At 37.9% G+C, this 23,645-nt stretch overlaps 3 protein-coding genes across 3 annotated transcripts in view; all 3 read left to right on the top strand.

The window, feature by feature from the left end:
• Positions 1-23,645, top strand: part of LOC121891678 (protein NLRC3-like) — a 1,105,688-nt gene that overhangs the window by 3,156 nt on the left and 1,078,887 nt on the right. The window lies entirely within an intron of this gene.
• On the top strand, positions 1,299-7,881 carry LOC121892410 (NLR family CARD domain-containing protein 3-like). Its single transcript, XM_042405447.1, has 8 exons — positions 1,299-1,539; positions 1,629-3,426; positions 3,522-3,695; positions 4,151-4,324; positions 5,583-5,756; positions 6,372-6,545; positions 6,724-6,770; positions 6,922-7,881. Exons 1-8 carry the CDS (start codon positions 1,299-1,301, stop codon positions 7,464-7,466), a joined length of 3,327 nt encoding a protein of 1,108 aa, XP_042261381.1. The 3' UTR covers positions 7,467-7,881.
• Positions 21,316-22,417, top strand: pomca (proopiomelanocortin a). Its single transcript, XM_042404297.1, has 2 exons — positions 21,316-21,432; positions 21,663-22,417. The coding sequence occupies exons 1-2, from the start codon at positions 21,316-21,318 to the stop codon at positions 22,212-22,214; spliced, it is 669 nt and encodes a 222-aa protein (XP_042260231.1). The 3' UTR covers positions 22,215-22,417.

Here is a 23,645-nt window from a genome sequence, read left to right as displayed (position 1 = left end):
GTGGCGGGAGAGTTACACACTATGGCCGGGGAACAAGGTGGTGTGGCCAGAGTGTGTCACATGTCACATCCTTTAGATTTTTGCGGAAGAAATAGCCAGAGTCCTTCTCATAGAAATTAGTCCACAGGCTGTTACAGGCAACAGAGAAAGTCGGGGAAGGTCTCATTTTTTATGTTACGTTACAATCTGTTCACTCATTGGCAATAAAAAAACAATGAATACATGTAAATTGCCTCACAATTCTTACATATAGCCCCTTTAAGTTGTCTAGAAAACTTTTTCTCTGGATAATTTACATGATGGATGCCATTGTGTGTCTTTTTAAACATTAAACATTTTAAACTGAATCCCAAACTTTAATTTCAACAAATGATGAAGATAAATATGCATCTTGCTGACTTGCTACAGACTGTTACACATGTAAGTAACAGAGACCATTTTAAAGAACACTGCTCCTGGACTATCTGACTTTTAGCAACATATAAAATCTTGTGCTGCATGTCAAACAATACTAATCAATATGACACTCAGTTTCATGGTTTGATTAAAAAATATTGTTACTGTGTGATTGCTGCACACAAGTGTGGTTTCCTTGGCTGAAATCAATATGAGTATAGGGCACACCCATTTTTGTGTATTTGTCGGTAGATACCTCCTACCATTTCTCTGTAATTGGTTACCAAAGATTTGTAGGCATTGTCTAATACACATAAATTACCATATCTCCTCAGTGCATCATTCATCATCAGAGATGTGACAGCTTAAAAAGCCTGTAGCATTTCATACAATTTCACCCACAGGTGGCGCTACATGTTAAAAGAAAATGCTGCAAGAGGTGCAGCTTGTAGCAGCAGCAGCTGATGGCAGCACCTAGCAGCAGCCGCAGCTGGCGGTCTAATCAGCTAGCAGTAATTACATCGCATTTTCCTCAGGAAAGACACATTCTAGTTAATATTTTTGTTAATAAATATCACCTTTTTATGCACATTCTCCAGCCTGCTGACCTGCTTTTTTTAACATCCCTTTAAAAGTTTCCAGTGCCAAATAACATCTTCTGCCCTTTATACAGAGTGGTGTCACTAATAAAACTCTTATACTTGTACTTAAAACCATTGTTAAACATGTTGAAAGGTAAAGGAGAAAATTAAAGGGAGAAGAGAATTAAAGCACATGAGTTCATTTTTGCTTTTCTTAGTTCTCCCTGAACCCCTACTGAAATGATCATGACATGCGATATACTGAAGCTCATTCAGTCTTAGTAAAAATGTATCATTGAAGTATGAGCTGTTTTCAGGGAGATGGAGAAGCCTATGGAGCTGGAGTTGCTGGAAGTGTTGGAGGATTTGGCAAATGAGCAGCTGAAATACTTCCAGTGGTTCCTGCAGAAGGAAGCATTACTGGATGGATTTGAAGCCATTAAAAAGAGCCAACTGGAGGATGCAGACAGGCTGAAGACAGTGGATCTGATGGTGCAAAAGTACAGTGAAAACTCTCTGATGGTGATGAGGATGGTTTTAAAGAAGATTACCAAGAATGAAGGTCAGTCAGAGGAAATTAGTTTGCTTTGTATCTACATTGTAGGGTTCAGGTTAGTTCAGTTCATGTGTTTCTGTTGTTTCTTCTTTCAGGGACTCTTGTCAAATGTCAACACACATTCAAAACCAAGCTGAAGAAAAGGTTTCACAGAGTGTTTGAAGGAATTCCAAAACCAGGACAGTCGGTTCTTCTGAATCAGATCTACACAGAGCTCTACATCACAGAGGGAGGGACCGCAGAGGTCAATGATAAACATGAGGTCAGACAGATTGAAACAACATCCAGGAAACCAGACGGACCAGAAACAACAGTCAGACAAAAAGACATCTTTAAAGCCTCACCTGGAAGAGATGAACCAATCAGGACCATGATTACAAAGGGAGTGGCTGGCATTGGGAAAACAGTCTTAACACAGAAGTTCACTCTGGACTGGGCTGAGGGCAAAGCCAACCAGGACATACACTTCACATTTCCATTCACTTTCAGAGAGCTGAATGTGCTGAAAGAGAAAAAGTACAGCTTGGTGGAACTTGTTCATCACTTCTTTACTGAAACCAAAGAAGCAGGAATCTGCAGGTTTGAAGAGTTCCAGGTTGTGTTCATCTTTGACGGTCTGGATGAGTGTCGACTTCCTCTGGACTTCCACAACAATGAGATCCTGACTGATGTTACAGAGTCCACCTCAGTAGATGTGCTGCTGACAAACCTCATCAGGGGGAGACTGCTTCCCTCTGCTCACCTCTGGATAACCACACGACCTGCAGCAGCCAATCACATCCCTCCTGAGTGTGTTGACATGGTGACAGAGGTCAGAGGGTTCACTGACCCACAGAAGGAGGAGTACTTCAGGAAGAGATTCAGAGATGAGAAGTGGGCCAGCAGAATCATCTCCCACATCAAGACATCACAAAGCCTCCACATCATGTGCCACATCCCAGTCTTCTGCTGGATCACTGCTACAGTTCTGGAGTGGACCATGAAGAGCAGTGAGAGTGGAGAACTGCCTGAGACCCTGACAGAGATGTACCTCCGCCTTGTGATGCTTCAGTCCAAACTTAAGAATGTCAAGTATGATGGAGGAACTGAGACAGATCCAATCTGGGGTCCAGAGAGCAGGAAGATGATTGAGTCTCTGGGAAAACTGGCTTTTGAGCAGCTGCAGAATGGAAACCTGATCTTCTATGAATCAGACCTGATAGAGTGTGGCATTGATATCAGAGCAGCCTCAGTGTACTCAGGAGTGTTCACACAGGTCTTTAAAGAGGAAGAATGTGGGATGTTTCCAGAAACAGTGTTCTGCTTCATCCATCTGAGTGTTCAGGAGTTTCTGGCTGCTCTTCATGTCCATCTGACATTCATCAACTCTGGAGACAATCTGCTGGCAGAAGAACAAACAACATCCTGGTGGTCTGAAGTGTTCGGAAACAAATCAACGCGTTTCTACCAGAGTGCTGTGGATAAGGCCTTACAGAGTCGAAATGGACACCTGGACTTGTTCCTCCGCTTCCTCCTGGGTCTTTCACTGCAGATCAATCAGAGTCTCCTACGAGGTCTGCTGACACATACAGGAAGTAGCTCACAGACCAATCAGAAAACGGTTGAGTACATCAAAAAGAAGATCAGTGAGAATCTGTCTGCAGAGAGAAGCATCAATCTGCTCCACTGTCTGAATGAACTGAATGATGGTTCTCTAGTGGAGGAGATCCAACAGTACCTGAGTTCAGGAAGTCTCTTCACAGATAAACTGTCTCCTGCTCAGTGGTCAGCTCTGGTCTTCATCTTACTGTCATCAGAAAAAGATCTGGATGTGTTTGACCTGAAGAAATACTCTGCATCAGAGGAGGCTCTTCTGAAGCTGCTGCCAGTGGTCAAAGCCTCCAACAAAGCTCTGTAATTGTTTAGAATTTTTATCCATTTCAGAGTGCTGCATGTGCTGTTTTTGATTCAAATGGAAATACCTTTTCTGCTAATCATTTCCTCTCCAGGCTGAGTGGCTGTAACCTCTCAGAGAGAAGCTGTGCAGCACTGTCCTCAGTTCTCAGCTCCCAGTCCTCTAGTCTGAGAGAGCTTGACTTGAGTAACAACAACCTGCAGGATTCTGGAGTGAAGCTGCTGTCTGCTGGACTGGAGAGTCCATGCTGTACACTGGAAACTCTCAGGTCAGATTCAGATTACAGCTTGTCTTAAATGAGTTGAGATATAAGAGATATGAACACTGGCTAATACAGAGAAGCTTGATTTGATGTGTGAATCAGATTACTGCATGTTTGTTTATTCCTGCTTCAACATCAATGAACTGTTTTATCTTCAGCATCTTTAGAATAGAACAAGAGGGATTTCAGCCAGTCTCAAAACAAGATCACATAACACCAAATTTACCAACTCCTCACAGGTTACCATCCAGATATAGAGGTGATACTTTGGTGTAACTGAGCAAATTTAGTGTTGCTATATTTGGTCCAAATTAAAATGTAGGTCAGTTGGTTCCGTTAGCTGTAGTGAAGACTGAGATCTGTGTTTGTCCTCTATATCCCTAAATCTTGATTCAACATTAAAGATAGTTAAATTTACATACAAAGATTATTTGTCTTCTTGTTAATTATTTCCTCTTCAGGCTGAGTGGCTGTAACATCTCAGAGAGAAGCTGTGAAGCTCTGTCCTCAGTTCTCAGCTCCCAGCCCTCTAGTCTGAGAGAGCTGGATCTCAGTAACAACAACCTGCAGGATTCAGGAGTGAAGCTGCTGTCTGTTGGGCTGGAGAGTCCGCACTGTACATTGAAAACTCTCAGGTGAGATCAAGTTACACTTCAGTTCATGAAATTTAATCAGCCTCTCTAATGCCAGGATTTCTGAAGTGCAAAAGTTTTCCACCAAGATTTTATTTTTCACAGGAAAGAAAATGTATGTATTTTCCAGCTTATCTTTCTTTGATCCAGCGTCACATATTTTACCGCACACATGTATGAACTCTGGCTGAGATAGAGAAATTGATTTTTGCTTTGATATCATGTGATTTAGATCATTACATGTCTTTTTAACACAAATTCTGTCACATTTAACACAAATGTCTCCAAAGATTTTAACCAGTGCTGAGAAGCAAATACAAATGTTGGGTCTCATACAAGACAAAAGCAGGCCTGCACTAGGGATGCCATGGTGAGGAAATTTTCCCACCGACTAATAAACTCATGACAATACTGGTGTAATGGGGTTACAGCGACATTTTCAAGATAAGATATTCCTTGATGATGCGCATACGTAGAGTGCTTACTTTGATCTTTAACGTTAGACTTTTTAGATTAGAGCGTCCCCTTACTTAAAAGTTAGTGACGGCAGGCCTCAGGCTGCTGCCAGTGGGTCATCCTCCGTGTACAGTTGGGCTGTGGCGCACACAGCTGGGGATGAGCCAGAGGATGACCACCGCTTAGAACCAGAAGCAAATTTTTGTTTTTTGATAAAAAACAAAACTGCAGTATGGGCAGTGGGCAAGTAATGTAATCGGTGTGGGTACCAACACCATGTAACCCCAGTAACATCAACAACCATGGCAAGCCTAGCCTGCAACTGGTTTGCAGTTGGATGATAGATGTGTACTGATTGAGGTGCTATTGATTCTTAATTGATATTGCTTACATTAATAAACTCTGTTATGCCTTAAAGATAAGTTGTTTTGGTATTATTTGTATATATATTCTGTTAAAGGCTGGTTGCGAGAGTCAGTGCTCAGATTCAAACCTTCACTGTTCACCTTATGAATGTTGATGTGTCTCTGATATTGAAATTTTTAAGTGAACACCACTTCTTGACACTATAGCCACTGTTTGGTTATTGGTCCCTGACCACAGGTGGTGCACTATTATGATTAATTCGTATTAATCAGATTTATTGATTTTAATAATTAATAATGATCTTCAATCATTAATTACTGCTGAACACTAAACCTGCTCCTAACAAAGTTCATAACAAATATCCTGCATCACCAAAAGTCTAGACTCAACATTTTAAAACAAAGATAATTTGTTTTCTTGTTCATTATTTTTTCTCCAGGCTGAGTTTGTGTAATCTCTCAGAGAGAAGCTGTGCAGCACTGTCCTCAGTTCTCAGCTCCCAGTCCTCTAGTCTGAGAGAGCTTGACTTGAGTAACAACAACCTGCAGGATTCAGGAGTGAGGCTGCTGTCTGCTGGACTGGAAAGTCCACACTGTAAACTGAAAACTCTCAGGTCAGATTTAATCAAACTGTTCAGCAGATCACCATTTAAAATCTAAATCATGTTAGAGGATAAACATTAAAGCAATGTAACATTAGAGAATTACTTTCCATGCAGATTTTTTAAATTGTTTTCTTCTTGTTGATTTTTCTTATGTTGTTGAATTATTAAATACAACAGATAATTTTACAGATTTCTCCTAAATGTGTCTAAAAACTGTTGTACCTAGACAGCCAAGCTTTCGCATGGGGTTCCTCAAGCACCAGTTGCAGGCTAAAGAGCAGCCTCAGTCTGGTGGATACTTTGATGAACCACTTTGAAGTCACATTTTATGGCAGGAGGTTCTTTGATTTTGTTTAGTTTAAAAAAAACTTCAACATACCAAACATGAAAAGCGCACACATTTAAACAAAACATAAACATTTTTAAATATTTTTTTAACATTTAGATCACAATGATGAGTTAAAAACATGCTGTTGAATCATCCCTCAGCTGGTGACTTTTCCCATCTGGCTGGATGCTCAATTTTCTGGAGCTCAGTTAATCTTTTAGTTTGTCAGTTAGTATCTGACTGCACACAGCAGTACTCTCAGTCTGTCTGACATGTGTTGTTTTGTGTGTCTGCAGCCTGTCAGGATGTCTGATCACAGAGGAAGGCTGTGCTTCTCTGGCCTCAGCTCGGAGCTCCAACCCCTCCCATCTGAGAGAGCTTGACCTGAGCTACAATCATACAGGAGAGTCAGGAGAGAAGCTGCTGTCTCCTGGACTTGAGGATCCACACTGGAAATTAGACACTCTCAGGTATGGAGAGACAATGTCTGATGGAGGAGGAAGAGCTGGAAACATTTTCTCTGTCAGAGCTGATCATACATCTCAACTGAATCCTTGAGAATAATAAAACAGTAGACTAGAGCGATGTAACGTCCATGTTTGCATGCTGAAAGAGAACGTGCTGCTCTGACCCTCCCCCTCCTTTCAGGCTGAAGCCTTCTGGAGTCCGATGGTTGACACCAGGTCTGAGGAAGTGTAAGTGTGTTTTTCATTTGATTCATGAAAACAAAACAAACTTTAAACTGTGACATCACTCATTCACATCCTACTGAGGATGGAGATGATGTCATCAAACAGATGATAGATCAATAACTGCAGCTGTATTGTGTCTCGTTCTCTTCGTCAGATTTCTGTGAACTCACACTGGATCCAAACACAGCAAACAGAGAGCTCAAACTGTCTGACAACAACAGGAAGGTGACATATGTGTGGGAGGAGCAGTCATATCCGGATCATCCAGACAGATTTGACTTCTGTTCTCAGCTGCTGTGTAGAAATGATCTGACTGGTCGCTGTTACTGGGAGGTTGAGTGGAGAGGAAATGTTTCTTTATCAGTGACTTACAGAGGAATAAGCAGGAGAGGAGACAGTGATGACTGTGTGTTTGGAAAGAATGATCAGTCCTGGAATCTGAATTGCTCAAATAGTCGTTACTCTGTCTGTTACAATAACAGAATTACATTCATCCCCTCTTCCTCCTCCTCCTCTGTCACTAACAGAGTAGCAGTGTATGTGGACTGTCCTGCTGGCACTCTGTCCTTCTACAGAGTCTCCTCTGACACACTGATCCAACTCCACACCTTCAACACCACATTTACTCAGGCTCTGTATGCTGGGTTTGGGTTCTGGCCTGACTGGTCTGAATCCTCAGTCTCTCTGTGTTCTCTGTAGGAAGGAGAGTCTCCTCCTGTTAGAGAAACTTTATCATGTTATTTAGTACCAACCTGATCTCTCACTGCTTGTAAATGCAGTGTCTAAACCCGACATGGTTTGTCAGTCATATATATACACATATGTATTGTTATATGGTCTATATACATATATACTGTACATACCAGAAGTTAATACCAAGTACTATCTGTATCAGCAGAACATGAGGGGATATATAGGAGGTGCTTACGAGGAAATACTGTGGGATTGATTATCACCAGAACTGTAACGTGATTTTTGTGCTGATTATTTTCTTTGACATTGATTTTACTTGGTTGGTGGTAGTTTGATTATCCCGCTGATGATCTGATAAACTAATATTGATGATTTACAGATAGATTCATGTTTTAGATATATAAATAAACAATTAACTATCAAAGTTTCAAAATGATTATATCAATCACTTTATTTGAACATTGCTTTGACTTTCTGAACTGTAGTAAACATTTTTTCTGTCTGTCTGTGAATAAAGAGTTTTTATTTCATACTCATCATTATTATTCATCTTTCCTCATTATTACAACACTCTCCTGGCACATCATAAAATAACTATTGATAACTCCATATTGATTCAGATAGAAATGATTAGAACCAATGTTCCCACAGGTACAACTATGTTTGGGATTTGAAAGTTTGTTGACTCAGGGTGTTAGAGGATTGATCTGGATTTTGGAAGGTTGTGGGTTCAATTGTCAGGTGAATTTTAAAGTCCAGTGTACACAGAAAGATTGAAACAAGTTATAAATGTATCTGTAGCTCAAGCTGTTAAGACTATTGTTGAAAGTTTTGAGGACGTGGGTTCGATCCACAGGTGACCTCTGCATTTTGAAGTCCAATGTCAAAAGGAATAAGTGAGCATCTCTAAATAAGAAGCTCATTGTCTAGGACCGCGACTCAAGAGCTTTTATAAATAAAGACTGTATCACTGGGTGTTAGAAGCTCACTTTAAAGTTTTGAGATTGTGGGTTCAATCCTCAGCAGAGTTTTCAAGTCTGATGTACATAGAAAGACTGACTGAAAGGCTCTGATAAACAAGGTACATGCATCAAACTGATAAGGGACCAGTTGGTAGGTTTGTGGCTGTTGGTCTGATCCTCATGACAGCAAGTAAATTTTGAAGTGAAACCTCCAGATAAATGACTTGAAACCTTCAAGAAACAGGTCCCAACACCTCAGACCTGATAGCTCAGACTGTCAGAGGACTGTCTGGAAGTTTGGAGATCATGGGTTTGATCTTTTCTTGTTTTGTTTTTTTCTCCAGTGCATCCTCTGGTTTTACAGCACAGTGAAAAAGACACGAAGGGGTGGACACTTGGACTGGTGTAATGGTTAGAGAAGAGGACTGGTGTCCAGTAGATCCCCAAAAGGAAACAAATGAGCAGATCATGAGTTCAATAATAACACAGATGACTTTTTCTTTTTTCACTTTGTAGTTTCTTATGAGAACAGTAGAGATGAGAAATCACAGGTTGAACAAGTTGCAGCTCTTGTCAGGAGGAATAGCTCAACAGGATGAGCTGCTTACATGGTGGAATCATGACAGATTAAATGTTGTTTTAAATCCTTGTTCAGGCACTGCTCTCAATCTTTACTGTTGATCTTCTTCTCAGATAAAAACAAAAATAGGAGATCCAGCACATAGCTGTTTATAGGTAGGTATAACTCCAAAAGATGAGCACTTAAAATTAGTCTGAGGATCATTGGTTCAATTGCTGTTTGAGGATAATTTATGGTCAAAACTAAAGCAAAGTCTTTAAAAAGACAGCAGAGGCTGCCCCCTGCAGGCTGCTCTGAGTCAATGCGTCAATAAATCTAATCAATTAAAAACATCCAGTATGTTACACACACATAAAAACATCTACATTTCTAAACTGATTACAATATAATTTAAAAAAAAAAAAACAGGTCGTTGAATAAGACACCCCCCCCCCACCCTCAAATAAGAGGGAAAAAAACAAAACACTCAACTACCTTGTTAGAAATCTACTCACAGTCTTTAATATTATAGCTCAGGAGGATGAGCTGGTAAAACTCTCATCAGCTTGATGCTGGTTCCGTCCTCTTTAATGGACTGCTCTCAGTCTTTGCTCTTGACCTTCTTCTTGTTAGAAAAAATAAATAGTAGGACAAACAGATGAATTACTGTACTGACAAATAGCTCAGTAGGATGAGCAGAAACACCTGACTTATGTAATGTTGGTTCAATCCTTTACTGTTTATCGTCTTCTCATTAAACAAAAGAAATAGGAGAACGAACACCTGACTTTACAAGGGCAAATTTAGCTCAGGACAATGAGCAGGTTGCTAAAAGAACACCTGAGTAATCACAGGTTGGTTTGCTTCTTGGTGCAGGATCTTTCTTACTTTACTGTTGACCTTCTGATAAAACACATGAAATAGGAGGATGAACATGCCACAGCTGGTCAGGAGAAATAGCTCAACAGGATCAGCTGTTTACATGGTGCAGTCATGACAGACTTAATGTTAGTTCAAATCCTCGTTTGGGCTTCTCTCATTCTTTACTGTTGAGCTTCTTCTCAGAAGAAACAGAAATAGGAGAACGAGCACAAGTGTTTGTAGAGAGATATAGTTCAGGAGGATGAGTGCTTGCAACTACTGGGGCAAAAGATTGTTGGTTTGAGTCTTTGCTTGGGCACTGCTCTAATTCTTTACTGTTGATGTTCTTCTCAGAAAAAGCAGAAATAGGAGAACAAGCACTGAGGTGCTTGCAGGTAGGTATAGCTCATTAGGATATGCACGCAGAGTTTGTTCATCTCCTGTATAAGGAGGAATCACAACAGACTTAGTGTTGGTTCGAAACCTTGTTCAGATGAGGCTCTCATTCTTTACTGTTGATCTTCTTCTGATGGAAACAGAAATAGGAGAACGAGCACACAGGTGTTCATAGTAAGGTATAGCTCAGTAGGATGAGTTCTTGCAATTGTAGCATTGGAGGATCATTGGTTCGATTCCTGATTGAGGACAAAAGTTATTGTCAAAACTAAAATAAACTCTTTAAAAAGATGGCAGAGCACATATGCTGCCCCCTGCAGGCTGCTCTGAGTTAGTGTCTCAATTAAAACAATTCAAATCTGACAATCAATCAATTAACATCCACATACAATTACGTGACACACACACACACGTAAGTTTCCCAATACACTATAGTATGAACCCCCCCCCCCCCCAAAAAAAAAAAAAAAAAAAACTCAACTGCCTCCCTATATAGGTGATGGCTACTTACTGATTAAGTTAGTGACCCCACCCCCCACAGAATCAATCAAATCAAATGAAAGAAAGTGAAAAAACAGACAATCACACCCATATCAGGTATGTGAATATATACATAAAACGTGTAAGTTTCTTAACAGTATCATTAAAGTGGCTACCACTGTCATTATTATGTGTTTCTAAGTAAGTAAGTCTCTTCCAACATTTTTAAAAACATTCGTCTCAACTTGAGTAAAACATCAGCTGCTCATGGTTTCCCGTCCCATAACCCTCTGCTACCACCTCTCTGAAACATCGGGGGAGGACACGGCCCCCCCCCGACCCCGCCTCTGCAGGATTGGACATTTGATGATCCAGGTCCTGACAACGGGCGGATTTGAACCAGACGCTGCATCGCTGACGCCTTACGGTCGCGAACAAACCCACCACGCCACTGAGTCCCCTTCACACTGAGAGCATTTCTCCGGGCACTTTTAAATCTTCACTTTGGATGTTGGACTTTAAAACTCAGCAGGGATTGAACCCACAACCTCAAAACTTCCAGAGTAGTCTTCTAACCCCCTGAGCCACCTGGACTACCACACTGATTGCAGTTTCTTAGAGCTTTTCAGTCTTTACTTTTGAATTTCTGACTTTAAAAGTAGCAACTGGGGATTGAACCCACAACCTCAGAGTCTCCAGGAAGATGCCCTACTTGATGAACCATTGGATCTCTGTTGCTTTGATAGTTTTTGTCACAGTTAGTCTGTCCGCTTGATGTTGGACTTCAAAATTCAGTGAGGATCGAACCCAGAACCTCAAAACTTCCAGAGCAGCCTTCTAACCCACTGAGCCACCTGCATTGCTGCACTGATCATAGGTTCTTAGAACTTTTCAGTCTTTTCTCAGTGTGTCTGACTTTAAAATTAGTTGATTAGTTTACTTGAGTACTGTACTTAAGTACATTTTTTGAGTATCTGTACTTTACTTGAGTATTAACTTTTTTGGAAACGTACGACTTTTACTCTATTACATTTGAAGGACAAATATTGTACTTTTGACTTCACTACATTTCTATGAAGGTTCCTGTTACTTGTTACTTAGAAGCATAGCTTTGAAGTCAGCGGATGAATTTTCTTTTCTTTACTAAAATGTGATGGGCCATATGAGGTGTCCGTCACAGGAGAAACTCCAATCACAGTAAACTACTCCTACACTGTCAGTCAAGTTCAAAGTGCTTTTTAAACAGTTCAATTTGAACTTGGCAGTGGTATTGATATCTACGGCAGATGAAGATGACGATTCCTCACCAGAGCACCCATGGCCATATCTGAAATCCATGTTTCATCTGACTTAAAAACTCATTGAACTACCTGATTATTGAACCCACAAATGTAAAACTTCCAAACTGTACTCCAACACCTTTAGCTACCTGGTCAGAAAAAGGTGGAGCAGTGTCTGAAAGATTTTCACTCTGAAGAGGACAATGGACCACAAAATTCACCTGGAACACAAAACTAGATCCTGAAAACTTCCAAGCAGCTCTCTAACATCCTGAGCTACTGGTTTTGACACACTTGAATTGTTTATTAGACCATTTTACTCTTTCTTTTGGTTTGGATCTAGATTTTGTAAAGTTCTCCAAAGGTCTCCGAACCAAGAAGTGTACCAAATTATTCACTGATTCAGATCAGAACAAACACACTGTAGTTTTCAAAACACCCTCAGAGTTAAGGAACTTAACCTAATTAACTGTTCAAACTACTACTAAACATTCATGAGCATGATGGATTTAACTTTATTATTGCAGAACATGAATTACAAAAAGCAAATTTAGGTAAAAACATAAGAGATCTACTTGCATGTGTAACAGTAAAATTCAGAAAACAATTAACTAAATTTATATTAATATTCAATAACTGGCATGAATAACCCATCCGCCATTTGAGTTATGACAGTTTATCAGTCATTAAAATGGCTTCATTTCACAACTATAACATCTTACCACAATACACGCTGCATCACAGGAAAAGACTCATTCATTTCAAACAGAACTGAAATATAACATAATGTCAAGTTAAAGTAGCATAACTAACATGACCTAACATTAGCTACAATTACAGTTTTTCAATTTCAATTACAGCTTAAACACCAACAGTGATTCTTGAAGCATTAACACTTGTAGCCAATGCATTTACCAGGTGTGCCAAACTGAATGCATGTTCTCTGCTTTATACCTAGTTTGTAATTTTATAACATATTTTTTGCTGCATTTTAAACTGTAAACACAACTCACTGCTATACATTCAGTTTACAGTTCATTAACACACTTCTAGCAAAACTGTAAACATTGGTCTCTACATTGCTGCACTATTTTTCCAATTGCCTTTCCACACTGACACGTGTGAAAACACTTTTACTTTGAGTTCACTTACAAATCAGAGCATGAGCACTATAAATAGGCCACAGGTAAACTGTGTAGAGTTTTTTCTAAAATAGCCTTTAATTTCAAAGATAGTGCCTAAGAAATCAAAACAAAACTGTTAAACCTTCATTCAAAAGTCACAGACAATCACTGTGATGTCCTGTATAAAGTGTTGCAGTTCTTCACTCTGACCACTGGAGGGCAGTGTTTATTAAACTGAACTCTACTAACATTAGATTTATAATTTTAAGGTTATGTCATATGGCAAAAAAATAACAGTAATACACTACACATACTGTATAGATATTTTAAAAGATAAAACAAATACTGACACAATAACAGTATAAATATTTTATAACATAAAAATGAACAGCATGTAAGAAGTAGTAGTATTAGTTGTAGTTATAGCATACTGTTGTCTAAAAAGTGTAAACAAAATTGAGTAATAAAATTAATCTAAATTATTATTATTAAAAATGCAGTTTTGAGTTCTTTATAAAACATAAAAAGAGGGACATAAAATAGATTTAAAAGTATATATTTGCAATAAATTAAATTTATACAATTTATACATATAATGAAAGTACACTTTATATATCTATCTGATTTACGAGATTGTTAACTAGAAAGATTATCAGTAAAATATATGATCCAACTTTAAATGTTAACATAGGACTTCAGTATTGTTCAGGACAGCAACGACTGTGCATTTAGAAATCCTCAGACTTCAGTAGGTGGAGATCTCCGACTGTCTGGTATCGTGAGACAAAGGATGTTATGACCCGGCTCAGGAAGTCACAACAGAAAGGGAGACCACACCATGGAAAACATTTAAACAAATGTTTAAACAAACTTTATTAAGCAAAATAACCAAATTTGACCAAATTAAATCAAATTAAAGCTGAAACTAAATATATAAAGTATGGGATGTGTAGATCAGTGAGATCAGTATGAGGTGCATGATTCATGAATCATGGGTGTGTGTGTGTTGTGTGTGTGTGTGTGTGTAGGTAAGCAAAATAAACAACTAAAGCAACATAACTAAACCAACCAACTGGAGGGGAGAGCAGAGAGAGAAACTACAGCTGTGGTTTAAGTAACGTCAGCAGGTGCTGAGTTACTGCAATTAGTCACCTGCAGGGAAGAGACACAGATTAGAGACAGATACCAACTCCTAGATGATAACAGCGGTCATTACAAGGAAAAAAAGAATAATGAATGAAATATGATACATGAAAATGAATATTGTTTAAGATTATTGTTTTTTGTTTTGTTTGTTTGTTTTTTTTACTTTATCCAACGCTTTAAAAGTCACTTAGAATCTATTTATGTTAATGAGTGATTATAGTACCTGATGTGCTTTTCAGTTCAGTTATTATTGTTATTGATTGTATATCAATAGGGTTTCCCTTTATATAGGAGAGCTTAAATGGGATTTTATTGTTTTGTTTAGCACTGATCCTGTTTGGATTTTTTAATTTTGATTTTTTCTAAAAAAAAAAGGTTAATTTTGTTGTTTTTGTTTTTATTTGTTCTCAGTCTGTTTTCTTGTATTTGATATGTGTTCATTTAAGAATTGATTTCAACACAAGTTTAAGAAATCCTGTTTTCTTGTTTGATTTTGTATTATTATTTGTGAATATATCTTTGTAAGGACTGTACATAAAACTGGATTTTTGTATTTTTGATAATAAAAGATAGAAAAAAAAACCACACCTGATCTCAGAAACTAAGCAGGGTCGGGTCTGGTTAGTACCTGGATGGTAGCCCGCCTGGGGATACCAGGTGCTGTAAACAGCTTCTGGACAGATCTCAGCCTTAACATATAAATCTAATTTTCTCTTTTCCATTTCAATCATTCACGTTTTTGTTTTTATTCTTCACAATAGAAAATGCCATTTTAATGGTGCCAAAGATACAGAACAGTTTTATTAGTGTTTTACTTTGTGTCAGAGTGCAATGGGCTGAGGGGATTTGTGTGCAGCTAAAACATGTTTAAATCTCTGTGTTTGTGACACACAGGCACCACTTTATAAAAATATCATCCTGTCTGACCTTCAGCAGTCAGGATGAAAAAGAAAAAAAGTTATTTAAAGATTAAAGATCCCCTCCAGATATGTTTTAAGATGTATATAAAATACTCTGTGAATGTGTCTGTGCCTGTTCAATTATCTTGTTAAATCCTTAAAATTACATCTCCTCCCTCCCTCATTAAAATGTCCAGAATCTATAAATATACAAATATATTTTATTCAGAGGTTTAACTGCTGGACACAAGATGTCAGTGGTTTCCAACCTTTTTGGCTTTTGACGTCTTACAAAAAGCAGTGTGTAGTCGTGGTCACATTTCACATGTCTATGAGTTGTTAACAGCTCCACCAAATAGTGATTTTTCCCTCTAAACTTCTCACATGCTTTCATTTCAATAAATGTTCAAATGATCCAATATTTCAGCAAAAATCAAAGATTAGAGAAAAAGTCCAAAAACTGAAAACAGATTTGTGTATCAGAACTTTGTTTTTTCTTCTTTCCTCTCCCATTAATCATCTCACCACCCCTCAGATTTATCTGCTGACCCTTTGGAGGGGCCCCACCCCTAGGTTGGGAACCACTGGACTAAACTAGCTAACTGTATATAAAGTAGTGTAAACTAGCTCCACCTCCAGCAGCTACAACAGTAACATGCTGCTCTAACACTGATGCTTCACTATTAATAATCTAATGATGTCATATATAATAATATATCAGTCAGAGGGACCAAACCACTACTTTTACTGCAATACTTTAACTACATCAAGCTCATAATACTTATGTACTTTTACTGCAATACTTTAACTACATCAAGCTCATAATACTTATGTACTTTTACTGAAATACTTTAACTACATCAAGCTCATAATACTTATGTACTTTTACTGCAATACTTTAACTACATCAAGCTCATAATACTTATGTACTTTTACTGTAGGAGGATTTTTTCAAACAGGACTTTTACTGTAATGGAGTATTTTTACATTGCTTTATTGGTACTTTTACTGCAGAAAAGGATCTGAGTACTCCTGAATAGTTGTATAAAGTCTTTATTTTAATGAAAAATTAAAGATTTTAAAGGTTTTACTGTAGTTTATTGAAACAATTTGGTGATGTTTTTTCAACACAAATAATAATATTTGTGTTCTCTGATCTTTAAAATTGACTGTATTTACACCTTTTTGGCAAGGACATTAAGTGATCCTAAATACTATTATTATACTTCATCAATTCTTTTTGCATATGGAAATTTAAAAAACAAAACAATATCTTACCTTACCTAGAATTTTGTAATTTCCTTTAATCACTGAATATATTTTTATTATATTATTTATTTAGAAAAAAAACAGTACCATAATACAATAATCTGACATTTTTTTTTGTATTTATTTTGGTATTGTGTTATATGATTATATTCAGTTTTGTATTTTGTTCCCATTATTCTTTTTATTTATTTACTCTATTTCCTTTGCTGTGTCAATTTAGATCTGTCTCTGTCTACATGTACAAAACTATTTATTGGTCTTCTTTTACATGTTAAACTCATATTTGTCCAGCTGTCCACATACTTTTGGTCATGACTCATCACTTATTTTTTTAACAAATAAGACATTTTATATCATTTTCACCATCTACATTTACCTTTTAATAATTTTATCCATTTATTCATTTAGCTATTCTGAACACTTTACCAGTAGTGGTGCTAAATTTGCAAAAGCGTGTCATTATTTATTTAAGGTTTTTATTAGAGTAAAACATGAACATCAGAGTAGCTGTGACACAACATTCATATAATTGTTAGAAAGAGAGAAAGATAGATTGAATTTAATGACTGCAGCTGGTGAATGAAGTGCATCCACTTCTGATAATGTGTCATTAAAACGTCTTTGCTTTGAGTCCAGCTTGTCTGACTTTTGCTTCATCATGCCATTACCTCTTTCTTCCTGAACATATGTGTGTGTGTGTGTGTGTGTGTGTGTGTGTGTGTGTGTGTGTTTGTTTGTAATGGATTGAATGGAGGCTCAAGGTTGTGAGAGCAGGCTAATGGGTTTATATTTACCTGCCTGCCTCCAGATGCTGCTCAATTTGTTCCATTAGATAAACAACAAAAAATACCCTTTTAGAGAAATGACTTTACTATGACTGACTCAAGTACTGAAGCTTCAGTTCAGAAATAGCTATGACAGAAAACATTTTATATAATCCATCCATCCAAAGCCTCAGTTTTACAATATTTCATCTATTTAACACTGAGGCACTTTTATTCTAATGAACATGATCTGACTGCAGGACAAAATCTTTTTCTCAAGACTAAATTAAAATGAGTTTCTTTTTCTGTTACTGACATTTTTTTTTAGATATATTTTACTATAAATTTTTTAGAGCATCAAGAAACAACATGAAACCATCAGAATTTGTTTCTACAGATTAAACTAATATATTTAAAAACTTCAGGAACAAAATAAGGAAGAATATTATATGTAAGGGCACAAATTAACAAGGTTTCTACACAGAGGATTCTAATTCTAATTAAAACATTTTTAAGGGAAGGTGGAAATAGACTCTAAAGAGAGGCACTTTCAAAGAGGACTTAGAGCTTTTCAGGGAGGCTCTAGGGGACAGAGGCATCAAGAAAACTTCTTAGTGGACATATAGCCTTATATAGAGCCTTAAAGAAAATTTCTCAGCAGAAATAGAGAAGAAGAAAAAGAGAGGCTCTTTGTGGACACAGAACCTTAAAAAAACATTAAAGAGCCTTAAAGAAAATGCCTTGGCAGACAAAGAGCCTTAAAGAAAACTTTTTTGTAGACATTGAGCCTTAAAGAGGTCCCAGGTGGACATAGAGCCTTAAAGAGAGGCTCCTAGTGGACATAAGCTTTCTTAGTGGACATACAGCCTCAAAAAGGCTTATAGTATTTGTAGAGTCTTAAAAAGAAGCTCCAAGTGGATGCAGAGCCTTAAGGGGGGGCTCCTAGTGGACATACAGCCTTAAAGAAAATGTCTGAGCAGACAGAGTCTTAAAGAAGAGCTTTAAAGAAAATTCTTAGTGGGTGCAGAGACTCAAAAAGAGGTTCCTCATGGATGAAGAGCTTTGTAGCGAGGCTCTTATTGGATATAGAGCCTTAAAGAAAACCCTGTAGCAGACGTATCACCTTAAAGCCAATGTTTTACCAGCGTTTTAAAAAGAATTTATTAGTGGATGTAAAGCCAATAAGAAAACTTCTTGCTGGACATAGAGGCTTAAAGAAAGGTTTCTGATGGACGTAGAACCTTAAAGAGGTTTCTGATGGATAGAAACCCTTTAAGTTAACTTCTTAGTTTACATAGAGCTTTAAAGAGAGGCTCCTAATGGACCCAGAGCCTTAAAGAGAGGCTCCTAATGGACCCAGAGCCTTAAAGAGAGGCTCCTAATGGAGCCTTAAAGAGAGGCTTCTGATGGTTGTAGAGCCATAAAGAAAACTTCTTGCTGGACATAGAGGCTTAAAGAGAGGCTCCTGGTGGACAAAGAGCCTTAAAGAAAGGCTTCTGATCGACGTAGAACCTTAAAGAGGTTTCTGATGGATAGAAATCCTTTAAGTTAACTTCTTAGTTTACATAGAGCTTTAAAGAGAGGCTCCTGATGGACGTGGAGCCTTGAAGAGAGGCTCCTGATGGACAAAAACCCTTAAAGTAAACTTCTTAGTTGACGTGGAGCCTTAAAGAGAAGCTCCTGATGGACGTGGAGCCTTGAAGAGAGGCTCCTGATGGACAAAAACCCTTAAAGTAAACTTCTTAGTTGACGTGGAGCCTTAAAGAGAAGCTCCTGATGAATAAAAACCCTTAAAGTAAACTTCTTAGTTGACGCAAAGCCTTAAAGAGAAGCTCCTGATGAATAAAAACCCTTAAAGTAAACTTCTTAGTTGACGCAGAGCCTTAAAGAGAAGCTCCTAATGGACCCAGAGCCTTAAAGAGAAGCTCCTGGTGAGAATAGAATCATAAAGAAAACGTCTTCATAACGTTCAACCTTTAAAGAAGTTCCAGGTGGACATAGAGCCCTAAAAATGAGCACCATACTCTTCACCTTTCCCCAGTGGTCCATTAAATGAGATAAACCCTGTGCAGATTCATCATTAGAGACACTGAGGGTTCAGACAAAGGGGAGATGATGCAGCAGGTGTGTATGTGTGTAACTGTACACCTTAACCCGCAGGTTTGAATCCCGTCTTCCCTCCACTGACGACATGCCGGTTTGGTGTTAATCTGCCAAATCTGCCGGCTGACATTTAACGCACAACAGCAGCAGTGAGGCAGTGAATGAAGATTTATATGGTTTGTTATTCACTTTCATCACAGGAAAACCTTGTCATCATTTTCGTTGGGTTTTTATTTTTTATTTATGTTTAAGCCCAATTGAAGGGTGGCATTGTTCAAATTTTGGTTGGTTATCAAAGTTTTTGTCCAATTAGTCCCTGTAATACCAAGAAAAGCTAAAAGGACAAAACCATTATATAATCAAAGTCCTTTAAAAATGGCAAATGAAATTAAGATACAACAACAGACATACAACAGATGGAAAAAGCAAGAATTAAGAAACATTTTCAAAAATTTCTGTTTGATAAATTATTGTGAACCCAAAACTGAACATGAATGAATGAATGAATGTTATTTGCTTTAAAGTTCAGCCTTTGGAGTTACAGAGTTTTGGTTGGAGACTGTGTGTGTGTGTCAGGGAAGAGGAGGAGGATGATATTTCATTGATTGTCCATTTTCATGCATTGGTGTGTGCTTACGGGCATGAATGAACGTTGGTGACGTCGGTATCTGTATGTGTGTGTGTGTGTGTGTGTGTGTCCTTGGCTGACAGAATATAAAAGTTGGCCGACTGGTCGGAGTGACAGAAGAGGAGAGAAACAACGAAGTCTCCACCAGACGGTCGAACGACGAGAAAACAACAGCAATAAGAGAAAGAAGAAGAGAGACAAAGAGACAGGACAGTGTGGTGAGAATCTTCATTATCATTAACTCTACATATTCTTTTAAAACTAATAATATGTATTATTTAATAAATATTTAATTAATAATGCAGTTATTTTAAAAAATAATTTACAAAATGGATTTATTATAACCAAATTGTAAATAATAGCCGTCATTATTATTATTATCATTATTGATGGTAGTAGTGGTAGTTTAGTATTATAAATAACAGAATTTCATGTATCTAGCATCTTTTGTAAATTACATTGCACATTTTTGTAACATAAAAGACAAGATTAAGTAATTAGAAGCAGAGGAGATCACATAAAGTAAAGTATAACTGCAAAGAATATGAAGTTAAAGGAAGTAGGAAGTAAGAATTAGATTACCCTTAAAAAAAACTAGGAAATGTTTTTGATTAAATAAATTTAAAAAATGGAAAATTAAAGGCATTACAGAAAGGAAATGTAAAGGCTAAATACATTATATACATTACAATACCTTAGGCTAAACAAATAAATTCTGCAAATATAAATATTATTCATATAAAAATATAAATAAAATGTAAAAATAATGTGTCACGTATTGCATGAATTCCTGTTAAATACTGACTTGTTCAAGTCCTTCTATCTCCTACATACAGGTAGTCATGCTGCATGTACTATAAATACTATAAATGCACCATATATAAGGATATTAATATAATTAAACTATAAGCAATATATAATGCAGTATAATATATAGTTAAATGCATAACTACTACTACTATCAATACAATCAAAGGTGCTGTTGTGTTGCTGTAAATTGCAGTAAATACAGAAAAAAAGTTAGTGGAAAAAAGATAAAACAAAGTATTATATGTAAAATAATTTTAGAACATATATGAATAAATATTTGTGTAGACTACATATTATTATTGTATAGTGTGTATATCATATATATTATACATGTATTATGTAAAACACTGCTAATTTACACTAGTTTTATGTATATTGTATTTAATATCATACATATTATGCATATTTTATCTTTATCATACATTTATGTATAATAATTCAAGAATAAAACTAAGTTAAAAATACTAAAAAACATAACAAAAGACGACAGAAAAGACCGTTTAATCTCTTTCTTTTTGCTTCAGTATCTGAATGTGTTTTCGTGTGTCTCTGTCTCTGATTGGCCGGCAGGAGAATGTGTCCTGTGTGGTTATTGGTGGCTGTGGTGGTTGTGGGCGGGTCCAGAGGAGCTGTCAGTCAGTGCTGGGAGCATCCGAGCTGTCAAGAGCTGAACTCTGACAGCAGCATGATGGTAACAATAAAGTCAACTAAACTTCCTACAGTAGAATTCAACTACAGTCAGATTCATTATGATTCTCTGTGGATAATATTTTGTTATTTTAAGTGTTGAAATTTTTAATGAAAGCATTTCTTTCATCCTAGTGGTCAATAAAGTCAGTTTTTTTTCTTCTTTTTTTTTAAGGACACTTTTAAGAGAAAAATAAAGTCATTTATCGTGTTTCCTACCTTCTCCTCGTGCAGGAGTGTATCCAGCTCTGTCACTCTGATCTCACCGCCGAGAAGCCCGTCATCCCCGGAAACGCCCACCTGCAACCTCCCCCTCTGCCAGACCCCTCCTCTTCCTCCTCCTTCATCCTCCCTTCCTCCTCCTCCTCCTCCTCTCCTCAATCCAAGCGCTCCTACTCAATGGAGCACTTTCGCTGGGGGAAGCCCGTTGGCCGAAAGCGCCGCCCCGTCAAAGTCTACACCTCTAACGGCGTGGAGGAGGAATCAGCCGAGGTTTTCCCCGGAGAGATGAGGAGGCGGGAGCTGGCCAATGAGTTGCTGGCAGCAGCAGCAGCAGCAGAGGAGGAGGAGAAGGCTCAGGAGGTGATGGCGGAGGAGGAGGAGGAGCAGAAGCAGCTCCTCCAGGAGAAGAAAGATGGTTCCTACAAGATGAAGCACTTTCGCTGGAGCGGCCCGCCGGCGAGCAAACGCTACGGCGGCTTCATGAAGAGCTGGGACGAACGCAGCCAGAGACCGCTGCTCACACTCTTCAAAAATGTCATCAACAAAGATGGACAGCAGCAATAGTGAGAGAGCAAGGGAGGAGAGGAGGAGACAGGAGGAGAGATAAGACAGAGCAGAGGTAGAAGAAGTAGAAAACTTTTTACACAGCTAATCAGCAGGCAGCAAAGAGTTCCCATTGGCCAGAGAAGCTTGTTAGCAGACAACTTAGTGACCAATAAAAAGCTCTGAAACTGCCGTCTGTAACTGGATCCTGAATGACTGACAGAGAGAAAAAGAGAGTGTGAGAAAGATGTTTTGATATTTATTGATTAATGTAAATAACTGTAAATTATATTAAAACATAAAGTTATTTGCAAGCAAAAGAAGAGACATGTTTTTGATATTCTATCATCTATCTATCTATCTGTGTTTTCCTAAAGTCGCACAACATGCACAACTTCTTAAAACTTAATATTAAATAGTACTTATCAACGATTGAATTCCACAATTAACATCCAAACATCCATACACTGGACACAAGACATCAGCGGTACATACAGTTTAAACTATGGAAGCGTCCACCCACAATGACTTCTACAAACTCTTCACCAGGCTGACGAATATCAGAAATCGACTCTTTGCTGATGAGCTCTGGCTCCTGGTCAAACCATCCATCTTAGCGAAGCAAATATGCATTTAACAATGATATGGTAATGTTTTAAACATGTCCTTCATTCCTCTCAGGAGTACGTTAACTCCCTGTCTTGATTGAAAACACCGTCTTCAACTGACTTTGTTTTAAAATGAGAGTTTTAAATATTCATTTATACGTAAACTATTCTAAATCTAAATCACAAGAAACAGTCTGAAGCCTTCAGAAGAAACTGGGCTCCCATATTAGGCATATAGGCAGTGGATACAATAATGACAACTCTTTACTTCAGTTTACTTTTGTAAATTGGGGTATCCCCAAAAAAGCCAAACTCCAAAAGACAGTTGGGCTCTAAAAAAAACTATCTGGGCTCCTGAAGGAAGGAGTCGTCCCAAAAAACAAAGGGAGGGTCACAAAAGAGGAAGTTTGGGCTGTCACAGATGTCAAGGGGAGAAAAGTATCAAGCCAAATGTTCCCACAGGTAACACATTTACTGTAAGTGTCCCAACAAGCAGCAAAGCTTTAAAAAATGTCCCCATATGTCTCAGATAACAAATAATGTCCCCACAGGTAACACATTTAATGAACCTGTGCTCCTAAAGAGAAGGAGCGGCTCCAAACATAAAGCAGCGTCTAAAAGGAAGACAACCCCTAAAAGACAACTGGGCTCCTAAAAAAAACTAGTAGCGATATCACAAAGTACAAACCTCAAAAGAAAGTGAATCCCTAAAAAGTAATTAAACTGAGCTCCTGAAAAGACCATCAGGAGGACGATCCTGTCCATCTGTCCTACTGCAAGAGATAAAAAAGACAAAAACTGTGAATTTTAGTTTATAGTTTACAGATAATCTCTTGGGACAGAC

The sequence above is a fragment of the Thunnus maccoyii genome, chromosome 24 (genome assembly GCF_910596095.1).
Source record: "Thunnus maccoyii chromosome 24, fThuMac1.1, whole genome shotgun sequence".
In the NCBI taxonomy this organism is placed as follows: domain Eukaryota; kingdom Metazoa; phylum Chordata; class Actinopteri; order Scombriformes; family Scombridae; genus Thunnus; species Thunnus maccoyii.
The sequence above is the reverse complement of the archived record's forward strand: the minus strand, read 5'-3'. Positions and strand labels throughout refer to the sequence as shown.